Source organism: Aspergillus clavatus, genomic scaffold (assembly GCF_000002715.2).
Source record: "Aspergillus clavatus NRRL 1 1099423829798 genomic scaffold, whole genome shotgun sequence".
In the NCBI taxonomy this organism is placed as follows: Eukaryota; Fungi; Ascomycota; class Eurotiomycetes; order Eurotiales; family Aspergillaceae; genus Aspergillus; species Aspergillus clavatus.
The window spans coordinates 1206172-1222213 of record NW_001517101.1 but is presented as its reverse complement, the minus strand read 5'-3'; the positions used below and the strand labels follow the sequence as shown (position 1 = coordinate 1222213).

Sequence of the window (16042 nt, the reverse complement as noted above, 5' to 3'; positions counted from 1 at the left end):
GGAGGGTTAATTATGGAACTGCTGTGGGTATCCCTGCCTAAGTAATAGAAGAAGGCTCAGAACTATGTCTGCTAGATAAGCATTAATATAACACTCTGTAGTTCCTATACTTACTCTAACACCTCCTTAGAGAGGGCGGACCAGTCTATATCAGTAGTGTAGGTAAAGGGGATACTACATTATCTATATATAGGCTCATCCTCACTCCAGTTCTCAGGACTGTCTGCCACAGCTGGGACCATAGGGAGGTCCATCAGTTGGGCCCCGAAACCATCGAGAGACGGGATGCTGAAGCCTTCGTGGTCAGCCAGCCAGAAGAAGTGTTGCCAGAGCCTCGTCCGATCCATCGAAGCAGTCACGTCAGGTATTATTGCTGCAGCCCCTTGTGTTCGGTGATCGCGAGGCTGGAGGCGGGCGGTCCCTGTCATCTCCAGGCCATATTGAAAGCTGAAACGCCATAGCTCGCGTAGCCCTTGCTGTATGACGCGCTTTCCCTCGCCCAGGGGAAGACGTCCGATCATGTGGTGCTGGCTACCCAGCCTCTCGTCGATAGACATTTTGGTCCTCGGGTTGTTGATCTGCAGAAGTGCTCGCATAACTTTCCGTGCAATAGCCAAATACCGTAAGTCAGAAAAGAAAGTCTGCAGGGTGGGAATTGGGACATCGATGGTTTGCAGTCGGTTCCAGACGGCATCTCGCTTCGTGCTGTCTTGAATAGATGGGAAGAGAGTCCCGTCATTCATTCTTTTCTGTAGAAAGTCCAGGTCACGGTTCGATACCCTCGGCACACGAGACTGCAACATCTGGACACTCGCAGCGTCCGCACCCGCCGCAAGCTCTGTATCGTCGCCGAAGATCCGGGTAACGAATGTGCATCCTATATGGTCGAGGTAGGATAGTATTTCCTGGTGGCAATAATGTCAGCTGCTCGGCTACCTGCCGCGCTATCCATTGATGAGATTGCCTACTTCGTCACAGCGTAGGGACAACAGCGTATGAAGGACCCCGATCTGCATTCCGGCCCAGAGCCCGGGAATCGGAAGCAAGGCATCGAAAGCCTGAGGGAAACAGCCATGGCGGAAGAACGCTCGCAGATACTTGTGTTTCTTGGTGGCCGGGTTGTTCTGCAGGATGGCCCACCACTTATTAGCCGCGTCTCGATCGGCCGGCTGGTCGAGGGCGCCCTCATACAGCCGAAGCTTATAGTAAATTAGGCCATCGGGCGGCTGTCGCTCATTCCGAAACTGTTCCCGTAGAGCACGGACTAGGCGGACGCCGAGTTGGCGCCGTCCGAGATCCATGTCTGTCTCCGCGTTTTCCGGTGCTGGGCATAGTAAGCCAGTGGTATTCAGGAGTTCGGGGGCCCCGGCGTAGCTGCCTATTGTCGGACATCGTGGTAGCACCCACCTTGATCCTCCACGTATACATCCACCACCCACCAGCGGTTCTGCGGGCTGAGCCACTTTCGCGCTGCCGAGATAAGGCTCTCATGATTCATTGCATGTAGGACAGTATCTAAAGGGACGATCAGTTCCGGCAAGCGGCCACCTCCAGTCTCGCTAAAACGAATACGGTGACCCCAGTCCGCAGAGCTGACCAACACTGGCACATGGTAGTCTCGATTGACCTGTAGGCAGCCTTGAATCTCTAAGATACGTTCCATTCGGATCGAGTTACGGCCATCGCTCATAAGTTGGCTGAATCCGCTCTCAAACGAGATGCAATCAAGTCGAACACGAGCACTACCATGATAGCGGTCCTCGCGGTATGCCTCCAGCGACTGCTCTTCCCGTTCAACACGGGACTGGAATGATGACTGCATGGCGTAGGCATGGCATTTCCCAAGATCTTCTGCGAGTTCTTGTCAAGATAAATATCATGTTTTGGCACGGGTCTTGCGGCAAGACGCGAAGCAGGTGTTGGTTCTAGTGTGATTGATTCATGAAGGTTCAGAAACGGATAATAGACCTCAAATAATAGACGCAAACTGCCATTGAACATAGCTGGCCTCACCACCAGTTGCAGCACTTAACGCATCCGTCCTCTTCTGAGCGGCACGACTGATTATGAGATTGTGCACCTCAACAATTACAGGGCGGTTTAAGGTACTCTTGATAGCAAATACCAATCTGTAGCCCAGGCGTACTGCGCAGGAGTATATGAGAGATCTTGTATTCTGAAAACTGACGTACTCTGAGCAGAATTTAAGTGCTCTTTAAATCGACAGCATAGTGGTTTGGGGATACATGTATCTAATTGAGGGCACTTAGGACGCGGGATATGCGACATAGCTAGGTATCCATCACAGCGCGCTATACTCTAGCGTCCTCTCCTTTCTGGAGCAGGGTCATTTTATCATATTACTATGAAATAATTTGACAAACACTAGCTCATGTTTGTCGTCTTATCCTTCGATACTTTTATCAAACTACCTTATGGCATGGTATGAATCCGCTTCCGTACCTACTTTGCTTGCAGCATCCCACCAACTGATAGGTACAGTATATATCGACACACTCCGAACCCAAGAGTCAGTGGCCAGCGGTTGTTATGACCCACCTTCGCCGTGCCTCCAACTTGGTCGGACGCGATAGCCGTTTGCACTATTAAATATGGGGATAACCTCGTCCCTGGACTCTGCTAATAGCTTTGTAAAGCATAGCTACACCAGACCATCAGGCACGGTTAACAATGTTCATATTCACCTCCGGAACACATTTGAATAAACATGGGTGGCCATATGGGGGCGCTAGTCCGCAAGTCTTGGCAGGGAAACCTCATCTGACTGGGCAAAAGGGAAAAAGTGGGGTCATCGTTTCTCCTGATTCCCGGGCCATCAGGCAATTCTTTCCTACTCATGATTACAGTCTGCCCTATTTCGAATTTCGGAAAAATCGATCGCACCCTTTCTTAAAGTCTTTGAGTATAGGGACAATAAAGAAAGGCAGATATAGGCAGCGTGCTTGGAGCGCATAACAGAAAAGGGCTTGTATACCAAACACCAAAGTAATGCCTGGAGACTGCTCTCCCGCACGTCTAATACCAACTCATCGGTTTCCATTGTATGGCAATAGGATTCCATTCAAAGTGGTCCATCTTGATGGGTCAAATGATGGCAATATAGTCAAGGCTGGGCCCAAGTAGGTCCGGTCATGGAACCAAGATGCCCAGGCATATGATGGCTGATTGGTTCTGGATGGAAGCATCAGATTAGCCCAGAGAATCAGTCTCACCTGGATTCGGATAACAATAATTGAGGACCTCACCAGGATAATTTTGGAAGTCGGCTATGGCAGATTTCAGGCTGTCTCCTATTACCATTGTGATATCTGTGGGCTTTCAATATGATACACTTAACATTATGAATAGAGCCGGCAAAGTGCATTGGTATAGCCTTTGGATATGATGGGTACTGATTTTGGGCATTAGAGGAGTGGCGGAGGGGCATATTTGGAGAAATATTTTTGCAACATCATAATATCTGGTAACCAATTATGATGGCATTCGAGGATGGTTTCTACGCAGTATGGAGTACCACTTTAAATTTATACTAGAATATGGCAGTCACTACAGCGTGGGGGCGCCCGTTTAGGGCGTTGCTCAGCATCCACTGCTTACTCCGTAGAGACAGTTCGTATAGCTTCATCAGCCTGGTTCCTGTATTATATGAACTCCTGGCCTTCCTAAATAGAGAATCCCTCTGCAGTTTCTATCTGTTGCTTAGACTGCTTCTTCTTTCAAAGTTGCTTTTCATGCGCAGCCCGTAGATCTTGGTTTTCCTTTGCAAGAAGAATAGCGTTATTCATAGCTATCTCACAACCCTTGATCAGCTGGTCTAAAGCAGCCTTAGTAGGGGTAGAAGGGCTGCATGTTCGCTCCCTGAGCAGCTTCTTAAGCATACTTTCCTGCTTTTTTAACTGCTTAAGATTGTGAGGTGTTTTTGGAATAGAAGCAGTTGATCGGCTTGGAGGTGGTGTAGGAGTTTTGAGCTGGATATTAAGCTGACTGAGCACCCGATCTGGATTAAATGGTATTAATGTGTTTGAATTGAAAATTTTGCGGAGTGGTATCGCGTGCCGAAAGTGGGTGATTACCTCTATATAATACCAAGTCTGCCCGGCGGTTCATTCTATTTATTCACTTGGCCACTGCCCATAGGAGCATGGGATCGCAGATGTCAATTTATATTAACAAATACAGATACAGAATAAGGGCAGAGCGTCTATACTTGGGCGGAACAGTTCTTCTTTCTTATATAAATAGTGTGATGATGTTCACCATCACATGTCACATGACCATAGTTGTCACCAAGTCACATGACTACGGCACATGATTAGGTAGTTATCTAGTCAGTAGTGCTACCACGATCCTTAGGAATCCATCTTACTACTACTATCAAAATCCGTATAGCCGTTCTACGGCTTCATCAAATCTAGTACCATAACAAATAGGGTCCAGCTGTAAGAATGGTAGAACTATAAGAGATTTGGATTAGCCAGGACTGATTTCTTTCTTACTTCTATTCAGATGTATCTAGATGATTCTATCATGTCTATCACTGTGGATTTTGTCCAGGAAAGTCCGCTTGTATTAAGAGCTCTTCTTTCTTTTAATATTCTCAGTATTCAGTAGTCCCTGTCATGGCTGACCGCCTTTGCTCGCTAGATAGTGAAGTAGCAGCCATTAGTTAGCTTAGCAATTCAACCATCTTCCAGTTCATCGACCTGATCGTATGACATTGGTAGGACGTCCGGTTTTTTCGATCTAGAGGGTTCTCTCTGTATCCAATAATTTTCTCTACTCTGCATACACAAGCCAGGCAAATCAAACATCGTCGCCGACGCCTTATCAAGGCTGCCCTCGAAAGACGCCAGTTCTGACCCTTCTCAAGATGCTGATCTGGACGCTTTCCTAGTTGCTACGGAAACCCATCTGTCCCCTGAATGCCGGGCACGTCTGTTGGCGGCCTACGCCGACGACTCTCGGGCGCTGAGTTTATTCCAAAGCGTGAAACGCTTGCAGAAAGACGACCCGGCATCTTTAAATACCCTCCCCTACACCGTGGAGGATAACTTACTCTATGCGAAACTTACAGATGGGGAACTGTGGCTCTATATTCCACGCCCACTTGTCAAGGATCTGTTCCAGAAAGTGCATGATAATGAAGGTCACCAAGGTCTTCAGAGTTGCATGAGAAAGCTGGAAGGTTATGCAATCTACTAAGGCGCAAAACTCCTACGAGCCTACATCGCAGCTTGCCCCGCGTGTTTAAAAAATAACACCAGACGCCATAAACCATACGGCTCCCTACAGCCTATCCTAACTCCGTGCGCTGCTGATAGATGCTTATCCTCCTGGCATGCACAGTGAGCTGTTCCTTCTTCCCACTGTTCCTTTTTCTTCCGTGTGAACCTTCACCCCTTTGCACCCCTTCAACCCGCCCCAGGTCCCTCACAGTGTTCACAAGAGAGTGTGATACGTGCTGATGCAGACAGGGTTCCGGACGGACGATGTCTACGACAGACTCTATCAAGAGCACTGCCTGGCAGCGTGGGAAATTCACCAAGACCCCCACCCGGGTCGTCATTGTGATGCGGTGTACAAGTGTTTGGAGCAGCTGGCGGAGCAACTAGGGCCGCGATGCTCATCGGTGGCCATCCGGAGAGAAGTGCTCACCGCGATTGGGACTCGGTGGCCAGGAATCTGTCTGCCAACCGTCTGCTGTTTCTGCCTTACCCGGTCGACCGAGCACATGCTGCCGTGTCGGCATGCGATGTGTGATACCTGCGTAACAATTCTCGGCAGTCCCAGCCGGAGCGCTGAGTACCATGTGGATCTCAGCCGATGTCCCTGGTGTCAAGAGGGCTGCGATCTCACCGTGCGTCAGCTTCCCCCAACGAAAGGTGCCGTAGTCGTGGCCCTCGATGGGGGCGGGATCCGCGGTCTGGTGACGCTGGGCTTGTTACGGGCACTAGAAAGACGATTGGACAGCGCGATATCTATTGCTGAGATCGCCGACTACATCATCGGTACCAGTGTGGGTAAGTGTGATTAACGATGCTTTGAAGTCTCTCCGCTCCTGGTTTTCCCTGCAGCCCCTTTCGAAAGGAAAGCCCCCCACTGATAGACTACAGGCGCCTTCATCACCGCGGACCTCGTGTATAACGGGACATCCGTCGAAGAGGGATATCAGAAGTTTCCAGCATTTGCACGAAAAGTCTTCCGGCCTTGCAGAGCAGCCTCAAGACTCTGGCCGTGGCTGGCGGCCATTGTAGGCATCTTGAAAGATGGGTATTATGATACCAACAGTCTTGACCACACCCTCAACGTGGTGTTGCCTCCGACACTGCGACTCTTTGACGTCCTGGCCTTGGTCCCGACGGGGACTCGCGTCGGTGTGGTGGCGAGTCGAGCGTCCGATGGCAAGCCCATCCTCTTTCCGAATTACCGCGGCGTAGGATCCAGATCGGAGAAGCTACCGTATGAGGTGGTGCAGGTGGACGGCGAGACACAAAATCCTCGGTTGCAGGACGTGTAGGTCTTCCTCCCTGAAGTTTTGTACCGGCAGTTCTGATTGTAGACTGACCGACCATAGCGTTGGCTGTAGTGTTGCCGCTCCGTGGTATGTATTCCTGATGACGCAGGGATCGATGAGCTGACGGAGATAGCTTCTTTCGACCCAGGGACCTCCTGGCTTGGGGCACCTTGCAGGATGGTGGCGTCCGAGCCAATAATCCAATGGGCATCGCTCAGGAAGAATGCCGGATGATCTGGCCCTCGCGGCGCATCCATGATCTGCTCGTCAGCGTCGGAACCGGGTACACTCCCAGGACGGAGGACACGGGCGATCCACCAGGTCGACAGTTTCCCGCTGGCTGGGGGCCCGTGCGGCTCTGGCGCGCGTATAATTCGTCGCCGTGCATGGATGGCATGGAGGCCTACCGGGAGGGGCGGGTGCACGTTCCACCCTCCCTGCGATCGAACACCATCCGCCTCGATTTTGCTTTGGACGGGGATCTCCCGCGGCTGGATGACGTGGGCAAGCTGGAGGAACTGGCGGCTCTTCCCTTTACCGTGCCCGATGAGCTTGTACGAGCGGTGTTGGCCTCATGCTTTTTCTTCGAGCTGGATACTCCTCCATCCCGGGCTGACGGTCAGTATCGCCTGCATGGATCGATTCTGTGTGCGCGGACGCAGTCCCGACGGATCGTGGATCGGGTGCTGGTAGAATTTCCCGGGGCTCGCTTCTGCAGTGGCCGGGATCACTCACTGGGCCGAGTAGATAACGACAATGGATGTCTCTTCTGCGGTTACTACCGCAAACAAGTGACGCTGTCGGTGCCAAGCCTGGACGAAGAGATCATGATTGCGCTCGCCAGCCCAGCCCAACAGCGTCTGATTGGCGGCTTTCCCAAGACCATACGACAGCTACTGCACGATCAACAGGCCGAGGCCGTGTTTGGGCGACCAGACCACCAGAATGACCGCTGGCCGCCGCGGCGGTCCTGCTACTGCGTGAAGATGACCAAACGGCAGGTGCACTTTGTGGAACCGGCGCCGCAGCGCAAGAAGCGACGGCTATGACGTTACTCAGCTTCTAATACAGCTATCAAGCAGTCCGACTACACTACAGATATTTATCGATGTTTTCAGGTTTTGATTTCTTTTTCTCGACGGGAAGGCTGGATGTGTTGCGTTGGCGTTCTGTTCATCAAGGTGAAGCAGATACCTGAAAGAACAATACTACAGACTATCTATAAGAAGACCGTTCACCAGACTAGACCGTAGGCACACCTCGCTCAATAAGACCAGCAATTCTATCTTTGTCTTCCCAGGAACACCATAAGACCAGATATTGAGTCCCAGCCCGTCCGTTGCGATTAGTCGATCTCTTTGCCAAGACCTTGATCGGCCTCAAACGGTGGATATGAGGCTGGCCAAGGTTAGTGTAGTGCAATTTTGGTGTATCATAGGGACTAGAGCAGAGTTTACACTTTCTATAGACATGTCATCGGCATTGTCGCTGATACTGTGATCAGCTGAGTAGTCACTGAATGAGCGTCGTGACAATGTCTCTGTATTAGAAACGACAAAGTCGCGGTCGCTGCTGGTTTCGGACGTGTTATCGCTGCTTTCTGAGGTAGACGGAAAATCGGTCGTCATTTCAGTCTCGGGCTCGCTTCCCGTGGACGATGAGCGTCGGAGGTAACTCATGGACGATATATTAATGATGTATAATGCAGGACACTGTGAATGAGGCAGGCAAGGACTGGCTGATCAGGCTGAACAATGGCAAAACATCTGCTGGGAAGCCTTTATTTGGGGAGAACAAGTAGGTACATATAGAACCTAGTAGGGCTCTGACGTCTTGAAGAGAGTTGAACATCTATATCTAATGGCAATGACCGACTTCTCTACGCGCATAAGAGCATCAGTCAGAAGCAATGAGGAAGGAAGCCGTGATGACCAGGAAGATGATTGAACGCCCTCTACAAGAGCCCACTAAAAAAGGACCATCTCAGCCCCCTGTTATCGGCGCCTAGCCATGAAGAATGGCAATTTCTCATACCCTTGACCAGGCTTGCCCCACAGCCGCACTCCTGGCCGCGGGCGAATCCCCTGTTGATGCAGGATTCTCAGCCATGGTGACATCCCCTGCTGGGGCCGGAGACTTAGTCCCACCCGTTCGATCTCCTTCGGTGCTCTCAAGCTGGTTGATCACACGGTCTAGCATGATCTCAAAGGATTAGGATTCCCCGGCGGGGCCCATCCCCCGCTCCTTCAAAAGATAGTCAATCACCGTTCCCATCCGCTGATTGGTGTCGTAGAGAAGACCGGCCAAGTCGACCGTCTCTTCCAGGTCCGAGTTCACTGGCTAGCCAATTTTCAAGGTGCGGGCTCGCAGGGTAACAGGAATAGATAATAAGGTAGTTGACACAGGCTAGCTATTTCTAATCACTATCTCGACAGCACTGATCGCAGGAAAGGCTGGTCAGGCAGGTTGTATAGACAGGACGTAGCTAAAAGAGCTCTGAACTGATTGCTGAGATGTTTGAGAATCTTGGTTTTGCTTACATGGTGAGATTGTTTGTTACCTTTGAAGCAGGGAAGATGCTTCTTTTCTTTTTCACAATCACACTCTTCAAGGACTTCATTGGCACGTGATAAAAAACCTCTGAGAAGGTATATTATTGTACTATCAGACTTCAAGTTATGGAAAGAGGTCAATGTGTTCTATTGATGCTAGGTTGGTAATGCATATTGAAACGGTAATAAGAAAGAACAGTGTTTTTAATTCAAATAAGTGTTCTTGAGATGTTGTGCTCTGTCATGCCTGCTCTAGGTCTGCTGAGATATAGAAGGATTAGTAATATTATATATGAGAGAATAACTTGTCTTTCTTGGCTGCTTTGTCTAGGAATAGCCTGTTGAAGAGAAAGGTGGTTGGTGACATAATCCTAATTTTTTTGCGGAACGTCGTAGGTGGGTAAAGATAAGACAAAAGTATTTAAAAATAGGACAAATTGAATGGTGCCGTTCTTGTGTATCCGGCCCCCAACGAAAAAAGTCAGCCTGACCTCAAAACCACGCTGATGTAGGATCCGTCGGCTGGACACTTGAGATAAAAAGTGAAAATTATGGATAATGACCTTCTTCTATGGATTAGAGCGCACATGGATCAGTAGAACAAACTACAAAGCCCTCAGCAGCCAATCTAAGGCCTCAAACAAACGAACAGACAGGAAATTCTACCAAATCGGACTCCTCCAGGTGGAAAGATATCAGGAGATTATGTGGGGTGACCGGCGTAACTTAAGAGATCTGAACAGGACTCCTGCAGGCTTGACGGAGTCTCCAGAGCCGGGTGAGTCAAATACAGCGCGCGGAGATATAACTGATCACCACGCTAATAAATATATTTCAGGGCAGGGAGGCCAGAGCAAGGGTGGTCGGGCCTCTCTAGGCGATATGCGCAGGCCAAAATCAGCCCGCCAGAACTCGAGCAACCAGAGCCAGGGTGGCCAGGATCAAGCCAGCGAGCACCATGGTAATAAAAGCCAGAATGATCAGAACTAAGGAGATCAAACCCAGGAGAGCCCAAGCCACGGCAACAAGCCCAGAACAATAAGTAGCTTCTATAACAAATGGCTGCGCAAAAATAATCTTGATTCAAATACTGAAGCTAGCACCCTTAGAGACCAACCATCTAGGATATTTACAACAGCAGCTTATGCTTACGCGGACGAATACAAGCACAAATTTGGTCAGCAGCTGCAGGATGATATGGGCATTCTGAAGCGGTAGATATTCTACAATGGGCAGAGTTGGACATTAGACGAACCGACAGTACAAAGGAGCAAACATCGCAGGCGATATCACAACACCGGTCTTATTCTGTTTATTTTTTTTTTCTTGTTGGACTTTTCGAGTTTCCCCCCCCTCCTTCTCAGAGTATTTGTTGCATTGGCTACTTAGAACAAATGATATCAAACAGGCTGATGATTCAACTAGCTTAGTCCCAACAATAGTCATCTTGCCCCTTCAGTCAAGCATCGTCGACAGGCTCAGTGCAAGCAGGGGTAATAATTTACAGGAAGTGTATCATATTACTTGTTGCCTGCTGTCAGTGTCTAGCAGAGTGCATGGCAGAACAGGAAACCCTAAGTCTACGAGTTGTTTAGAGATTAGGAGCCCATTCCAAAAACTCAATCTGGAAGAACAGAATGTACAATCCATTATTTTTGAAGCCATTTCTATTTCATATTTACACAAGCAGAGTAGACGTAATATTTGTCTTTGTACAGGGAAGGAGACTGTTTACAGGCAGAACTCTTCTGTTTCAATCTTTGGAATTAACCACAGCGGTCAACAAAGGAGAACACAAATCATTAATGGCATATCTGAGAGCAAAGTACGGCTAGATCCGGATAATAGCCTGTATATAACCTACGGGAAGTCCAAAACAGTCGACTCTTAGCTATATAGCATCTTGGCCAATTCAACGGCATGCGACGGGTCTAGGCAGCCTGGCAAATCACACCCCTGCTTTTGGATTATCATATATATACTTTCTGATCTCCCCTAGTCTGAGCTGCCCGGCGCAATGTCATTAAAGGCTTCCAGTAATTTTAAGCCTAAGACCTTTAGGATAGCCTTGTTATAGTGTTTTTGACAAGAACAAGATGTTTTCGGAATTCAGGAGGACCATATGTCTCATGCTGTTATTCAATTTCTTGTACAGACTTTGATCCAAGCACCATTTCAATCTTTTGGGAATAGATTTTGGGGAACACTGATAGCAGATTGACTTCTGTTTCATACCTCAGAGTCTGTCTAGTAACCAAAATTGGAAGTTTGCGGCAGAAATTTGACAGTATGAAGCTTTTTGCTCTTCACAAGATATAAGTTGGGAAATATTGACATCAGGCCTGCTGTTAGATCCTTCTCCAATGCGGCCTAGAATTCCAGCAATAGATATCTTTTCCGCCGCGCGAGCATCAGAGAACAAAATTAGGGATCCTATCCTGACAGGTTGGACAAAAACTGGCACTGGAAATATAATTTCACTATAAGGTGTGTGTGGTCATAGATAAAAACCGTTCAGGTAGTGCTCATCCTTTGGAAATTGAAGTGGGCGTGGATTCAAGTATAAACACCGGAAGTGTGCTTGATGTCCTAGAAATTTAGTCCCTATTTGGATTTCCTTCCTTTTCCTTCCTTCACTCATTTTCCGATGCTTAAAAGCTTTTTCCCATAAGAATTTTGATGTATGACCAGTTGGCTGTTGCGCTATCCCAGCAAATATCAGTTCAAGGGCCCTATTCGGAGACTTAATAGTGTAGGTACATACGGGGCCATTCATTTGTGGTTTGTTAATACCATCCACAGTCTCTTGTCGATAGAGGAGGGCTTAGATCTGACTAGCGCCAAAAACATCTAGTCGTTCCCTTCATGTAGGTGCTTGGAAAACAGACACAATTAAAAGCAGTTTCTCATCTTTCTCTGTCCTATACACTAAGTCGTCTGCTTCATTATAGCAAAATTTCATGGAGATAATAACCATAAACGCAGAGCAGCACAACCCTGACTTTTTGAACACTATGAATATACAGAGTGGTGGCTCGCCCAGTACGCATACAGAAATGTGACTAGCAGGGCATCAGCTGCGCGTGGATCACTCTGCCTCAGGGTCTGACCAGGAATTGGTATTAAGGGTTTCAGCCAGATCCTTCATGCTCAGAAGCATTCACTAGCAATAGAAGAGACAGCCTAAAGACTACACCCTATCTTAGCTTGCTGAGCTTAGCTTTAGGTTTACTTCTTATTATTACTGAAACAGGGCCACCTAATATTAATCCTAAGACTCCCCGCATCCCATCTGTCCTGATAGCTGTTAATAATATACTTTAAGAAATAGATATGAATACAGTGAGGCTGCTAGATTTAATAATAACACTAGAGTTAGATTACTTACTTATAACTAATTAGAATACTCTCTCTATAATAAAGACACTTTCTTTAAGCTTTACTTTAACTATAACTACTACACCACTGGTAGAGTCTTTATCAGAACCTAAGAAGAATATTAACATGTCTATTCTAACAGGCTAGAGTAGTCTTAACTAAGAAGGCAGCCTTAATTAAGAAGCTAGTTTAGCTATAAATATAAAGCCTATTCAGGCCTAAGGGTTAGATTAATCTTTTAGCACATTATACACTACCTATTAACTGCCACACTAACACCTAGTGATAGTGGCGCCTACTTAAGCAGTTAATATGTTGTTAGGGAACTAGCAAAGGGTTTTAGTGATAAGGAGGCCTAAAAAACCTCTTAGTATACCTCTGTTCTCTAATTATAATCAAATGATTTATAACAGAGGATTATTAAGTACCATAATTAAGGGAGAGTTAGTCTTTATAGCCTCTTTTATACCTTTAGTTCTTACTTAAGATAATAGAGATAGACTTCTACTTTTAAGCAGCACACTATCCTGCTGATTACACATCCCTAAGACTGAGGAGATATATAACTCTGGATTAAGTAGAATAAGACCTGCCAGGCTAATGGAGGAGAACAGACTGACATTAAAGTTAATTAATATGGCCTTTGAAAAACCTATCGTCACAATCGACACACCCACAATTTCTCATCGCCCAGAACGGATATCCGATATTGTGACCAGCTCTGTCGATACTAATTCCCTTCTGGATCAAGTTCAGAAAGCGCGGATCATCTCCAGACAAGCCATTGCAACAGGAACAGTGTTTGCAGGAGCTACAGCTTTTATTATGATATGTGTACTGCATCATTTTGTATACTAGTGGGTCTACAGGCGATGCACAGGTGTGATCTAGATCAGCTGTGAATCAAACACAAACACAGATTTATGCATAGAGTTGCCCCTGTGCAGGCTCCACATTCCATAAGTTTCTTACTTCTCTGACAGCTCATAAAACCTGTTGAAGAGCAGCCAGAACCATGGTTTTACATCTGTGGAGTGATTTGCATACTCTCTATCACTCTGGATGTTGGGTAGTGAAACTTATCAAGACAATACTACTGGAACCACAAGAACACTTCACATGGTTGCCTGGCGCTAAGTTTAGCTAACTTGATCGCCATGCCTCACAAAAGTTTGAAACTTGGCGTCTTGGCTTAACTTTTTAAGGGTTATGTAAATAAGCAACGGTAGTCATTACTCATTAGCATTATTGTTTTGCAAATCACATTATTACAGAGTTCAGTTAGTTTATCTGTCCACCACTACTTACAGTAGGGTGATGGGCGCACTTATGATAAGCTTTAATGGTTTCAGACACCTTTCCACATGTATTGGGGTTAGTTATCTTTTTGGTAGGTCTTTGCTGAGTTAGATCTGTGAAAGTTGCTTCGATTGCTCGGTGGTCTGACCCATATTATGTTGGGTAATATTAATATAAGCTATATTTACATGGCTTGCACGGAAAATTCTATGGTTAACAGCAAATATGGCGCCTGAAATTCGTGGCGTCACAGAACTGCGGTCGTTGCCTTGAATCCAGGGGGCGGTGAGAAACTATGCTCGAAGCGCCCAGTACAGTCGCAGTAAGACACTAGCCCCAGGCGGCCACATTGGCCACCCAATAGTGGGTGGCCATGACCAGCCCGGAGGCTAACATCTGTGCACCGAGGCATGTCTCATCGCGCCCTCACTCGCACTACTGCGTAAAGGAAATGATGGGAAAACACTAGAATATCGGTGCTAAGCTCATCAAATGATTGCAATTAAGTTGTGCGGTGCGTTCCGAAAACTTCTGGAAGGAAAGCGACTCCGATTATACCCCACTTAAAGAGGGACTAGTTACTTCAAGGTTAGATGTCGTTGTGGAGGGAAGCGATTGCTTGCAGGTGATGATCAATTCCCGAATGCAATGTGACTAACCACTGATAAAGTTGTTTGCAGATGGCGGAACAAAATGGCGTGGCTATGTTTGGAGCCCAATTCATTGTTGGGTCCCAATACCCCGCTTCGTACTATCATCCCAGACCAGCTCCCCCGATATAATGGCACTGCAGCCTTTGACACAGTAGAGTCCACAGAAGGCAATAAATGTGCCTCAGAAAAATGTCTTTTATTACTGTTCTGCACCCTGTCCCAGACGTCAGCGGTGTTGTCAGCAACATATGTACTTTCAGTGATGAAAATGAAAATGCCGTTGAAGGAATGACTTGCGACGTGGAAAAGAATAAGTCTCTCGATTTGGATTATTTAGTGTCGATGCTTTGCGATCTATTGAAGGTTTGATTTCGTACCCGGGCAAGTATAATGAAGTCATCTTTTAATGAGTGGCAGGAGCCGTCATTCACTCCGGGCCTCGTACACGTGGAACAGGAATTGTACAAAATCGAGCAACCACAGTGGATTTTCTGTCTAAGACGGAGTACGGAAGGCGGTGCAATGTGGTCTGATGGCGTACGGACTATAGAGCTTGAAGAGTTCAATATTGTTTACTGTATCAACGGAAGACTGGAAGCCAACGATGGAAAGGGGGGCCTATACCTGGTACTTATTTAGGCCGTTCTGAGCCATGGTCAATACAGTAGTAATAGGCTGTACACCACATTCGACGGGGGTATGGAATAGTTTGACCCATGAACGAAGCTTTCCTGACCCACAGATTGCTTGACCATCAAGGGATTTTGAGTGAAGGTTCTTCCTTTCCAGCGTCCCCTTGGTCACGGTCTTTAGTCCGTAGGGTAATGTCGCTGACGAACCTGAGCGCAACACCAATTTCCTTACATTCCTCGACATGTCCCGCCTGAATTAGCAGTTGGCCTGCCGTCAATACATTTATGAGACATGCAAAACCAGGGATGAGATCCACCAGAGCTTAGAAGAACTGGGTCTGCCTCAGCACAGCACTTAAAACCTTGGTAGCGGGATTGTAAGGTATTTTTTCTGTCTTATATAGAATTGAACCGATTCCATAGCTACTGAGCGGGTCATACAAAAAGCCTTGGCAGAGCAGTCAATTGTCGAAGCTTCTTCACGGACAAAATCAAACCACGAAAAGCCAAGAGAGTAAATTGTCCTATGATACAACACATATCGAAGAATTAGTTACTAAAACATCTGCATTCACTCTGACTAAAGCCTATTCCTTCTGCAACGATTGCAAGCCTGAATCCTGCATTGACGACATTCGAATATATATTCCCGCAGATAATAGGAACACTCCTCACATCGATAGGGTCCCCGAATATACTTCCATCTATCATGCACGCACTCATGATTCTCTCTGAGCTCCTGAATGGTTCTCGCAACCAAAATATCTCTTGGTGTCTGAGAAGAAAGGGATGCTGAAGCCCATCCGGATGAATTATTCTCATGGATACGGAACACCAGCGAGGGTAGGAGCTGTGAAGCTTCAGTAGCACCTCCAAGTGTGGATAACGGGTCGGACCTCGACGAAACAAGTTCAACCACATCCGAAGTTCGTGGGATACGCCTATCCTGCGAAAGGCACCCCGGTGATGCCAACGATGACATTGCCACCGCGA

The 16042-nt window shown here is 47.3% G+C and overlaps 3 protein-coding genes across 3 annotated transcripts, besides 1 other annotated feature; 2 read left to right on the top strand and 1 right to left on the bottom strand.

The window, feature by feature from the left end:
- Positions 1-179: 179 nt before the first annotated feature.
- Positions 180-1822, bottom strand: ACLA_091630 (uncharacterized protein; the record flags this gene model as incomplete). Its single annotated transcript, XM_001272890.1, has 3 exons — positions 180-905; positions 969-1378; positions 1408-1822. 3 exons carry the CDS (start codon positions 1820-1822, stop codon positions 180-182), a joined length of 1551 nt encoding a protein of 516 aa, XP_001272891.1.
- A 2987-nt stretch (positions 1823-4809) lies between these two features.
- Positions 4810-5328: a mobile genetic element.
- Positions 5329-5485: 157 nt separating this feature from the next.
- ACLA_091620 (patatin-like phospholipase family protein) lies at positions 5486-7584 on the top strand (the record flags this gene model as incomplete). Its single annotated transcript, XM_001272889.1, has 4 exons — positions 5486-6041; positions 6135-6534; positions 6596-6622; positions 6684-7584. 4 exons carry the CDS (start codon positions 5486-5488, stop codon positions 7582-7584), a joined length of 1884 nt encoding a protein of 627 aa, XP_001272890.1.
- Positions 7585-9645: 2061 nt separating this feature from the next.
- ACLA_091610 (uncharacterized protein) lies at positions 9646-10077 on the top strand (the record flags this gene model as incomplete). Its single annotated transcript, XM_001272888.1, has 2 exons — positions 9646-9865; positions 9926-10077. The coding sequence occupies 2 exons, from the start codon at positions 9646-9648 to the stop codon at positions 10075-10077; spliced, it is 372 nt and encodes a 123-aa protein (XP_001272889.1).
- Between the last annotated feature and the right edge of the window lie 5965 nt (positions 10078-16042).